This window comes from Xenopus laevis, chromosome 1L (genome assembly GCF_017654675.1).
Source record: "Xenopus laevis strain J_2021 chromosome 1L, Xenopus_laevis_v10.1, whole genome shotgun sequence".
Taxonomy (NCBI): Eukaryota; Metazoa; Chordata; class Amphibia; order Anura; family Pipidae; genus Xenopus; species Xenopus laevis.
The window spans coordinates 172,558,418-172,571,129 of NC_054371.1; the positions used below are offsets into that span (position 1 = coordinate 172,558,418).

At 33.7% G+C, this 12,712-nt stretch overlaps 1 protein-coding gene across 3 annotated transcripts in view; it reads right to left on the reverse strand.

The window, feature by feature from the left end:
• The window catches only part of glt1d1.L (glycosyltransferase 1 domain containing 1 L homeolog), a 71,987-nt gene that overhangs the window by 36,644 nt on the left and 22,631 nt on the right, over positions 1 to 12,712 (reverse strand). Inside the window, exons 4-7 of one of the 3 annotated variants that reach the window (XM_018245480.2) lie at positions 9,535 to 9,586; positions 9,193 to 9,229; positions 7,789 to 7,845; positions 4,588 to 4,683 (exon numbers count right to left, since the gene is read on the reverse strand). In XM_018245480.2, the coding sequence (XP_018100969.1) occupies positions 4,588 to 4,683; positions 7,789 to 7,845; positions 9,193 to 9,229; positions 9,535 to 9,586 (242 nt within the window). 3 annotated transcript variants of the gene reach the window in all.

Here is a 12,712-nt window from a genome sequence, read left to right on the forward strand (position 1 = left end):
CTTCCATTCCTTTAGTAAAGAGCAAAATGGAGTCATTTTGCAAAGCAAAGTAAAAATGGTTATTTTGTATTTCCATAAGATTTGTGTTGGTTTAAGAGGCTTTTATTTGTGTATTTGCTGATTTTCAGTAGCAAAGGTGAATCACGTAATGTGTGTTATGTAAAAAGCAAGTAGATAGTGTTTTATGTGCGACAGAGCCTTTTGAAACATGATGTTAATTTATCACTAAATTCATTGTATGGGACAAGTGGGTAGAGTCTAAATGATTAAAACAGATGCCTAGCCAATGGAATTCCAGATGCTGCAAAATGAAAATCCCATATGTGCAATCACAGTTCGCAGTAGCAGTTAGGCTATGTTTGATAGCAGCAACTTGCTTTATTCCAAGTTTAGCAATTTATTAGCCTATACTGAATACTTTCCATGCACAGTGTATTGCTCATGGAAAGTCAGAAGATTACCTTCATTTGACTTGGGAGGGATAGCAACAGAGTTTGTTTTATAAGAAACACATGTTGCATTTTGCCTTGCCACCTAACAGAGAACTGGTAAAAAGCACTAAGAGGAAACACATTTTAAGCAAGCTATTTGTAATACTGCAGTCATTAATGAAATCATGATCATCTAAAGCAGTGGATCCCAATTTTTCAATCTTTGTAGTGCTATATAATTTGGTGATGACTTTTGCCTTTCCCGCAGACCATGAATAGCCCAGTGGCCATTTAAGACAGCCACCAGCCCATAATAAACAGTAGCTGTTCTTGATAGTATTCAATCCTGAGTTTGGGAGCCACTGATTTAGGAAGATTACATTGTTTGTAACATGATTTGACAAGATTTCATATTCATTAGACATAACTTTTTATTTCAATGTTTTCCATACATTTTCTGAATTTATTAGCATAGCATTTTGTACAAATTGTGCTTGTTTTTTGTTTTGTGTCAAATGTATTCATGCAAATAAAAAACAATTAAATAGTTTGCCCTGCTTTTTGGCTAGTTGTCAAGTTTATCCTGTTATAGCAATACTAGATTTCTAAATGACAGATTCCTAGGCCTTTTTGTCTACCTCTATTAAAGCAATTCTGATAAAAAGAAGAGACTATGAAAATAAAAATGAGTTTCCTCTTACTTTTTTGGGATTAATATTACATGAACACCAAGGCTAAAAGTTCAGCCTGATAAACAGCAATGTTTAATATTACCCCAAGGCATTAAGATTACATGGTTAATTAAAGTACATGGAAACCTTAAAATAAAACTTTAGAAGGCATCATGTATGCATCAAAGGATATGACAATTGTGTTGAAAAATTGTTCAAAATAAAAAAAACTTGATCAGGCTATAGACAATGAGATTCTAAGACAATTCATTTTTGTTTTAATTAATGTTTGGTTCTGTAGCTCTATAATTTTAAATTTGAATTACCTGTATAATTGGCCCCATTTTCCCTTGCAAAAGCTAGCAACCACACAGTATTTTACAGTTCAGTATTAATTTAAATCAAATGAAAAAAAAAAATAGATTGTCTTCGAATACCAATTTTCTACAGCATGATAATAAGAATGTAATGAAAGTCATTAAAGGAAAAATATGCCCAGCTAAATAAGTTTCCTTTTTGTGGATAAGTTTTAATACAATTGTGAACAAGCACCAAAATACAGAATATTTAAGCAGGCCTTAGACATTGCAAAATATACATTCTTAATTTGCTATGTTATAACTAACGAATGAGAGTGCTACTTAGCAAAATACAAAGTTTTGCTCTTTTTTGCTCTTCCATTGACACTTTTTCCCCCCCAATTAACTACTTATATTACATTTCCTCACACAAGTTTAATCTCAGGTACACTTCATTTTAAAGTCAACAATATTTCTTGAGCATCATCAGATTTGAAAATATCAACAGATTTAAACAAAAATAAGTAATTTTTACTAAACATTGCAGACAATGTTACACAAGCATCTTTTGTAACATTTCCTTAATTTGCCTTAATAATCACAGCACTGGAGAAGATTGAGTTAAGTGCAGAAATCATGAGTAGAGGATTCCTCATTTACTCAGCTACATACAGTCTCACCTTGCTAGAGCTGGATGCAGCTCCTAATGAAATGCAAATATGAAGGTTTTGTTAAAGAACTTTTGCATAAATAGAATATATAAAAAATGCATGGCAATGGAGGAGATAAAATGAAAGAGATCATTACCATTGGACAAAAAAATTCTCTTGTTTTAGTATCATATAATTATTATGCTGATCTATCCTTTAGCATTATACCTTAGATTGTACAGTAAGAGGCAGATTCATCACGTATTTCTAATTAAAAAAAAAACATGACCACGGCCATGCCCATATTTAAGAAAGACTTGAAACTTGAAAACACTTACTTGTTTCTTAGAAGAGCTCTCGGTGTGGCACTGAATCCTTACTGGAAACCCAATTTTCCAGTTTGAAGCTTACCCACTGCTCTTTTATTTATACTGTGTATATATATATATATATATATATATATATATATATATATATATATATATATATATCATTTATGTAATGGAATATTCAAGCATATTTTAGACTTTTAGAGCATTGTAAATGGCTGTGCACTTAGTAAATACAGCCTGAAATTGGCATGCCATGGTAAATATTCGACTTTATTTATGTATAGTATGGTCAAACCAGAGGTCTCCTTGAGATTTTCTGAAATTTTGAAAATGCTCCTTAAGCCAAGTATCTATGGAACAATTTAATAAATAGAAAATTAGCAAAACAGAAGTGTTAACAGGTTTTCACTTCTTGGAACAACAAACACTGCAGTTAAAAACAAGACCTCTACTTAAGATCCTGGAGCCCGTTGAAAATTCTTTTAGCATTTTTTTAGCTGGCATATGTAAATTAATTTTATAAATAATAACTAACATTGATTTAGTTATTTATTTTTTATAAAGTCCTTTGCAATAAGGGCTACAATAATTTACCAAGGCCAATGACATGATACAGACGCAGGCAGAAATATCTATTTCATACTCATTTATGTATTAAAATTATTATAAGAGTTTTATTAATGCAGCCTAAGGCTTTAAAATACTTAGTATATTTTGTCCTATAAAACCTGTAAAGAACTTTCCAGCATATCCTGCATCTCTGTGGTTGTGATTTTCTTCCTTGTAATGACCTTAATGGAATGTGGCATCTTATTCCTCAATATGGGATACAGTGTGAACTAAAGAGATAATATTAAATAGTGTGCGGCTTAGGGCACATCAGCAGTTTTTCAGTAAATGCAATCCAGCTTCTGAAAGTAACAGAAATTACTAATTTAAGAAGTGCCAAGCTGGAGTGTTCCTGCTTGTATGCTTTTTATGAAATGTTAAACCCCAAATATCCTATAGAAAGGGCAATTGCATATAAAATAATGTATATATAACATCCTAAAACAAATCTATATATGTGTATGTGCATAAAAGAGCTACACAGCTTCCACTCCCTTTTATGCAGTATCAGGTACAAGCTGTGACCAGTTGCCTGGAGTTAATCCCTCATAAATATCTGTTTTTAACACAATAAACCAGTTTGTCACCATTTTGAAATGCTGCTGTGCATAGTATATTAAGGCACATTTTTATTTTATTACCTGAGCTTCTGTGGTTCATGGGATGCAACTATGAATGAAAAGTGGATACCTTTTTATGCAACAAAAGGGGTGATCCCAAGCTTTATTCCATGGTGCTCTTGACACAGTTCAACAGATCAAACGTTGATGAAGGGCCATGCGGTCATGGAACGTTTGATCTGTTGAACTGTGTCAAGAGCACCATGGAATAAAGCTTGGGATCACCCCGTTTGTTTCATAAAAAGGTATCAGCTTTTCATTCATTGTTGGATTCATTGTGGCTAGGCCAGTGCCAATACCTGCATCTCCTCCTGCCTAACTTCTGTTCATGGGATGCACCATACATCAAATAGATGCACAAGGCCAACTTTTTCCGATAACATTGTGCCCTGAAAAAAGAATTGCTAATCGTTCCAAAACTGACCAGCATATTTTGCAACCATTCATATAAAATAAATATGTACAATATTCAGGTTAATAATTAAGTTTTTCAGATAATAATAAGGGACAATTTATCAAAATGCAAGATTTATGTGATTCAATAAATACGCAAATGTAAATATACACACAAGTATTTCCTGAAACCTTGAATAGTCCAAATTTACTAAAGAAAAAAAAATTAAATGATGCCAGAAAAAAACTTTTTTTTAGTGTCACTGAAACTGAATGGAACAATGTGATTTGACTGGTGTACTACTTTTCTTTTGCTACAAAGCATGAACCCCACTATTTGCGTAAAGATTTTTTTTAAATAAGCTAGTGATCAAGGAAAAGAAACCATGGTAATGGAAAAAAAAAAAAAAAAGTTTTACACATTTTGTTAAGGATTTTTTTCAGGCGATCACTTTTTTCTTCTTAAACTTGAAAATGTGACAATCGGCCTTATTATAGGTTATGAGATTTTTTTTCATATACTCTGCCTCTTTTATAACTTGGTCCATGTCCAGTTACATTACAATTGTAAATATTACCTACTTGCAAATATTTCAGCCAAATAAAGGGGATCTTTCACTCTTCTCAGTCCACATATCAAGACATAAAGATGCAAATGCCCTGGTTTGTGTAGAATACCTGCAACACAGTTTGTAAGGTACCGTAGTTTATATTTTATAAACATTTATGGAGCTCAATTCCTTTTTTGTCCTGAGACAGAACAATTCTCCTTAGCAATTACAAACATTACTTTGTGGGATTAAATACAACAAAAACATACCCACAAGTAGCAAAAATGGCCATTTATTGGTTAGTAAGTAAACTTAAACATACCTATTAATTAAAGGAACAAAACATTTTCCTGCTTTAAAATTAGTTTGAAAAGGACTGAATGTGCTAAGTGCATTTAATAAGAAGGGGCTACCTTAAAATGTCATTTTATTGGTCATCTGCTATTACAGAATATTTTTTTTTTTGTTGAAAATAGATAAAAGGAAAGTTTTTGCATGTAAGTAGCATGGTCCCATAACTACAAAAAAAAACAACTTTCAGACGTTCCCTTTCTGTTCAACCCTTTAGATAGTGGCAAGGGGTTACACTACTGAAGTAATAAAACTATGTTATTCAACTAGTATTGAGAACCATCCTAAATTAAACTGTCTTTAAAAAAAGGCTATGTGAACAACTAAAAAGTGTTTATTGCCAACCTACTAGAGAGCAGACAAGAAATAATTATTGTAATAAATTGTTTGATGCAACAAAGCGGAATTAAAGTAGAGTGCGCAGGGAATGAGAGTATATATTGATCAACCTATTAAATAATGCAGTGCGAACTTTGGTTCAATCTGAATTCTTTAAGAACTGGGAAGAAAAGAAAGTTTATAAGACAATATTTCTGTGATTGTAACTGGTACAGTAATCAAGGACAAATTCTGAAATAAGCTTCCAGAGGGAGTTAATCAGAATTAAATTGTCCTAAAACTACGATGTTATAGGATAACTAGAGGAAGACAATGTAATTAAACTGAATGTGATACGGTATGCGTTTTAGCATCCTATCAGCACATTTTATTCCAATTTTTCTTTATAAATGAAAATGCTTCCTCAAGAATGAATTCACAGTAGTTCTCTTTTTCTTTTTTTCTCCACACCCCAGTATAACTCATTTGAAATATCACCACCACAGTTAGGGCTTCAGGAAACGATCCTTTAAGAATTTTGGTTGGGCAAAATGAAGACAGACAACTATGGTAAATTCCTGAACTTGTTTGTATTTTCTGTAATAGATTGCATTGTTCTTTAAAAAGGGATTGGGGAAACTGTACTGACTTTTGGAAAACATAAAAAAAGCCCAGCATGATTGTTCACAAAAATGTTTGTGATATACACATGTAGGGAACTGGTAAATAGTCTTCCCCTTTTATTGTGCAGACTCAAAGTTTGGCCACTAAAGGGCCGCTTATTTATGAAGGAGTAATGCTCCTCTTCCTGGGGCTCATTTATTAAAGCAGCGCAGCGCATAAGTGGACGCAAAAGATTGTCTGCGCCATCACGAGCGTGATCGCTAATATATTTGCGTGATATTGCGCATAACAGAGAGCTTTTGCGATGGTTTTGTTTATGCGCATTGCACAAAAGATTGGGCATTTATGTCGCAAACGATGCCGTGGTTGTTAGGGGCGTGGCTGTGGGCGTGGCTACAATGCGCTTGCACTGCGGCCGTCGCAGATTTGCGTCTGTATATGTGCAAAACTGCACCCGGGCAACAGCACCACAATTTTTACGACTGCCTCTTCGTGGCGTAATAGTAACGCTCTTCAAAATGCTCATTCCTGCCCAGCTGCGCTAGTATATTCACATTTTTGCTTTTCATGTTGCTTAAAAGAGAATTTTATATATGTGTGCAGAGCCACACTGCTAAACTGGGTTCTGGCAAATACAATGGTGCTGCTGTTGGTGGGGATGTTTGTTAACTCAAAGTTTACTCAAAGATGAACAACCCCTGTAAAGTGCATATTAACCACGCCTTCCACCCAACATGTTTATATTGACCAAGGTTCCTTTAAGGGTATCAGGTAGGCTAAACACCTTTGCAACCAGACAAATATTAGCACAGAAACAAATGCAGATGCGTCTAAGTGAACGCAATATGCGCAATATGTGACGCAACTAATTAAAGCAGCGCATTCATACATGAGCACAACTAATCCTTACCTTTGCGGTATCTTCCTGTGCGCACAATTTATTATAAGCACTGCGAAAGCTGATACGCAGTTTCACACGTCGCACCTGTCTGTGTCTACATTAGCGCACAAATCGCACTGTTAAGGTATCGTGCGCTACATTATTAAATACTCGCATGCGCTGGGCAAATGTCAGGCCACTGCGCTCTTTTTAGCGCTGCGCTGCATTAATAAATGAGCCCCCCTGTGTTATATTACAACCTTTAGATTTCCCTAATTTAGCCACAAGGTGGTGGTGTGTAATGATTTATATTTTGAAGCCATGTGGTTGAAAGGGCTTTTTGTCCAGAGACTTCCCCAAGAGAAGGTCAAGCATGGAACCTGCTAGGTTTAGTAGGTTGAAAGCTACTCACTTTAATAGATCACTCTAAGGGGGTTATTTAATAAAATCTGAATTTATCTCATATTTTGTAATATAAAAAACCACAACCAAACTCCCATGCTCGATTTGATCTTATTTATTAATAAAATAATCCAGATTAATCTGATCGATAAAACAGAGTGAAAACCTGAATCCCTCAAGTTTTATTTATTTTTTTCCCCTGGATCGCTCGATTTTGTATTCTGTAATTTACCTTTATACAAATTAATATTTAACAACGCCTTTTTCTCATGAAAGAGTATTTTGTAATATGCTACATTATTCAAAGAACAATTTATGTTTTTTTCCTTTTTTAACAGACTAAAGAAATTTATGTCCGATGACAATTTAACAAACATACAGAAAGTTAGTAAAGCATTAAGGCCCCTTCAAAGTCACTACAGATTAACACACCCTGTACACTTCAATGTTTTTAAAGTTTCAACTCCATGTTTGGAACGATTTGGGAAGCTTACAGGATTCTTCAGATATTTATTCCAGTTAAATCAATGAAATGGTTATATACAGTATTTGGACATACACACATTCTTCAAGAAAGCTTAAAATGAAATTTTTGCAGAAAGTGATAGCAGCTTTTGAAGAAAAGGACTCACTGAGTAGGTTGAAAGGAACACTCACCTGCATTCTGCAGAAATGCTTCATAATCAAAATATTCACTTGGCATTGTTAAAATCCCTAAAAAAATGCATTTTTATTTTTCATGTAAAATAAAAATAAAATAGCTAAATAACTCACAGCAACATATTTTAGGTGCTAGTTATAAGAATATAACATGCCATTGCTTAAAACAGGGAAACCCATATTCTGTTTTTAGACCATATTTCTTTTCAAACTGTCTCTTCACCTAGCATTCCCAAATTCCCTAAGAAACAGGAGTTTATACAGGGGCAACATTTACAGCATTTACTTGTATATTAGTAACTGGTCTTTCATATTTAGACCAGAAACAGATGATGTCATGCCAGCCTCAGCTCATGGTCATGCATGACAATATTAAATAAATAGTGTAGATACAAAGAGAAAATTCTCTTAAGAAAGTCTGGTAGAACAATGCTGTTTAAATTCAAGAAGATTATCCAATATATTTGTATATAATCAAATGTATTGAGAATTTAGAGAACAGTTGATGTAAAGAAGGGGGCAGATTTGATAGAGAATATGAAGGGTGACCTGAATATGGGGTCAGATTATACATTCTCATGGGTGGTATATACTACAAAATTAAAATATCAAATTAGTTTATTTACCTGTTTAAATATCTAAACAGGTAAATGCACTTTTGCTGTAACCCAAAAATGAGCAATATTAGACCCTTATGTACATTCTTATGTTAGTAAGATTATTCAATAACACAAACTGAACATTTGTACCAAATTCCAAGTTTGAAAGTTAACCAAGTGACATATGAGAACTGTAACAAACAAAGAGCCAAAAATCATTATTACTGGTTTTTCATCAGGTATCTAAAAAAAAGATACCTGATGCACTAATATAACAACAAGTAGCAAGAAATACAGCATTGGTGTTAGCGGAGAAACCAACATTCTTTTGTATTCATTCATACAGTACATTTAGGGCCTTATTTATCAAAATTCAAATCTGTGTCTGTTCAACCTCGACTAAACTCACATTTTAAAATACAACAACAAAAACCTCAAATCCTTATTTTTGTCAGAATCTTTGTGCAATTACAACCTGAAATAAATAAGGATTTTACAATCTGATAAATACAGCTCCCATTAACTTATACATGACCTCACCAGCTTTTAGGTGGCGAAGCTTTGTACTGAAGTAATATATATATATATATATATATATATATATATATATATATATATATATATATATATATATATATATATACACTGTATATATATATATATATATATATATATATATAATTTTTCGTGATTTAGAATAAATTCAATGCATGATTTTTAGAACAAAAAAAGTTTGATTCGGGGGAAATATGAACATTAACTAATCAGCCTCTAAGATTGTCATATTTATAACACAACTTACCTTGAGGTTGAATATGTATTTTATGCTTGGCATGAGGCTAAGAAAATAATTAGGGAAAAAAAAACATTTTTTTTACTAGAACAAAACATCCTTTTTTTCGGCATCCCAGTCTAACTATGAACACATTTTTGCATGAGCATTAAATGTGACTAAATTAGATTCTAAATGAATTTAGAATTACAGTTCAGTAATAGACTCTTAGGAAAATATTGAGCTTGGGACATGGCTAGCATAATGTTTTAACAACTGAGATGCTTCAGAAGCACAGTAAGCATATTAAAATAAGGAAGTCTCACTACAACGAAAATGGTTAAAATGGCAGGTCAATGAAAAATACCTTACCCACTTTGATGCAGCCAGCTCTTTAATCTCGTGAGTAAAAGCCACGACAAATCTGAGGAATAACACACAGTTTATATCTGATGTGCCTAAATACTAGTTCTACTGAATAAATTGGGCTAACAACAATATAGTAAAAATATAAAAGTAAACTTTTAAGTAAAATTCTTTTAGTATATTTAATGAGTTTTACAAGTGGCTTATTTCAAACACTTTAACTTCACTTTACTTACACATGTCACAATAACACGGGCACCAGTGGTTTTAAAGACCAGAGGTGTACTCCTTTACTTCAAGATGTCTATAACTCAGAGCTCCATTACCTCATTATCCCAGCACCCTATTTTATTCAGTGCAGCCATATAAGCTTCCGAATAGCTATTATCTACACTTTTTAGCATGTGGAAAACACCCAACACCACTGGACCAACAGGAAATTCAGATCTGATAGACCATGCCTAAACAGGATGGGAAACACTTCCTTGCACCCATACCTCTACAGACCAGTTAGTAAATTAACACTAGGATAATGTTCCTTCGGAAAATATTTAATTGCAAATGGATTTCTTTTTTTTCTGCAATAACAAAGCATTTACATTGTACCAGCTCAGACCAGGCAAAGTGCAATAGAATAGATAGGACTTGGTCAAAAAATAGTTGAAATTTTTTCGAAGTCCAAAAAAACGCTGGTGTCCTTTACTTTTTACAGGATGATAGGCTGAAAAAGATTGTAAATTTTTTTTTGGGGTACCCTCCTTCCCCCCTACATTTCCTAACATATGGCACCTAAACTATACAGTGGGCACATGTGTAGGACAATATAACAACTCTATTTTATTTTATTATGGTTCCCTGGCCTTGTGTAGTGTAATGTAATGTAGCTGCTGTATGCTAATTAGGCATCGCTGGCGTAATTTCGAACTGCTTATCTAATTTTCACTAACGCAACTTCACAAGCGTTCGGTACCTTGGACACAACTTCGGATTTTCGTGAATTAGCGTTGTCCTGGCAAATCTACGGGCGGCGAATGTCAGCGAAGCCGTCGCTGGCGCAATTTCGTAGGTAAGTAAATTTGCCCCATAGACATCAGGGCAGCGAATAGAAAGGGACAGACCAACAGTACTTTCAATAGCAATACATATACAAATCACTTAAAAACCATAGAAAATTTGTAATGAGTGTATATTGCAAAATTGCTTAGAATGTTTTCTTTTTTTAGGCAAATTTTTATTTTGGGGTTGACATGCCCTTTAATTATAACTAAGCTGTACAAATCCATATTGGTGGCAAAACAGTCTTATGGGGTTAAAGTATAAATGTTTTTAGGAGATCACCAGTTATATATTGATCCAAATTGCAGAAAGATCCCCCAGATCCTGAGCATTCCACGTAATAGATCCTACACATGTATTTTATAAAATTTACTTAGTCTAGTTTACAGATTATTCTTACAAAACCAGCAAACATACATGAAATCACAGTCTTTAAAAGAAGAAGTAGAGGAAAATAATGTGACAAGTTTTCTAGACGGCTGCCTTGTTTCACAATGCTTGGGCAGGAAACCTGAGTATTTCTCCTTCCTTGATGTCATACTTATTTTAAAGCTAAATGTCACTGTTTTTATAAATACAAATGCCACATTGTAAGAAACACTCACCCTTCATTAAAGACTCCAAGATGGCAATTGTGGGAGTCAATGAATCCACTTTATGCTAAGCTATTTTCAATAACCCACTATTTCCTCTCAAGCCATCCAACCCTTTCCTGAAACAATCTAATGTATCTGCCAGTAAAACTGATTTTATATATATATATATATATATATATATATATATATATATATATATATATATATATATATATATATATATATATATATAAAGCCCCCCCTTAAGCTTTTTTTCATTATAAACATTTTCAACCTGACTATGAAGATTTTCATTCATCCAGGTCATGGTATATCTAGTATAGGTAAATCATACTCAGCAAGTCCAGCTGTTTTTAGATTTACTTATACTAGATATTTTAAACCTGATTAACCTTTCTTTATTACTGAAACCCTCCATGCCCCTTTCCAGCTTAGTCACCCTTTTTTGGGCTTACAATTTGAGCTATGGAGTCCTAAACTCCACTATATATTCAAGATGGGGCCTTAAAAGTGCTTTGTAAGGAGAAAAAATGTCTCTCTCCTCTCACTAATGTATACAGCTCAAAACTTTGCTGGCCCTTGGTGCTGCTTGCTACAGCTAAAGTGCGATGTATTTTCATTGCAACATGTATTCATATATTTAGCATGCTGAATGCCTCTAAAAAGTACATTACCTTAATAATGGAAAAAAAGATAAAAAAATTTGTAATTTTTCTGTTTCGGTTAGTGTTTGTGCTCAAGGAAAATGCTCCCATCTGCCGAAAAGCACTTTCAGTTCCTTATAGAAAACAGCACACGATCTTTTTAAAATATACCATAATGTTGCCAAGAGTTACACAAGGCTTCCTGTGTCACTTTCAAGTCCTTTCAAGAACTACCTCTTTATAAGAAGCCCTTTCTGGTGTTTGACAAAATATACAAGAAGAGGCCAAAACCTTCTCTGAAGATGTCCCTTGGACAGATTAGAGCTTTGGTGGCAAAGAACAAGATCTCTTTGTAAATAGGGGAAAAAATTAAGCCTTCAAAGAAAAGAGCACCATCCCTACAATCAAATGGGGAGGAGGTTTGCTGATTCTTTGGTTTGCTGTCCCCGGAACTAGATGCCTTGACCTCTGGCATTGACTTTTACATTGTTTTAGCTGGAGTATTTTTGGAATCCGACGTTTTGCAGCTCCAGGATTTCGGCATTAAACATCTCAAAAAATGCAAGTTTAGTGAAACTAAACTCAAATATTTTTCGAGACAAAACTCAAATATTTAGCGAGAACACAACTCAACCTTTAATAAATAACCCCTAAGTGTATATGTACGTATTCCTATACTAAACTAACTGTATATTTCAAAATCACTATAGCCTAGCCCTATATTATGCATATTCAGAACCTACACTTCTTCAAATTAAAGTCCTGTTCCTCTAAAGACTAGATTGCTCTTTGATCTTTTTAGAGAGAGAAAAGGTCCCCCCATCTGTTTTACTTGTGAAGAGAAATGATGTCCCTTTTTCCAGAGAAAACAAAGGTCTTTCCTCATAT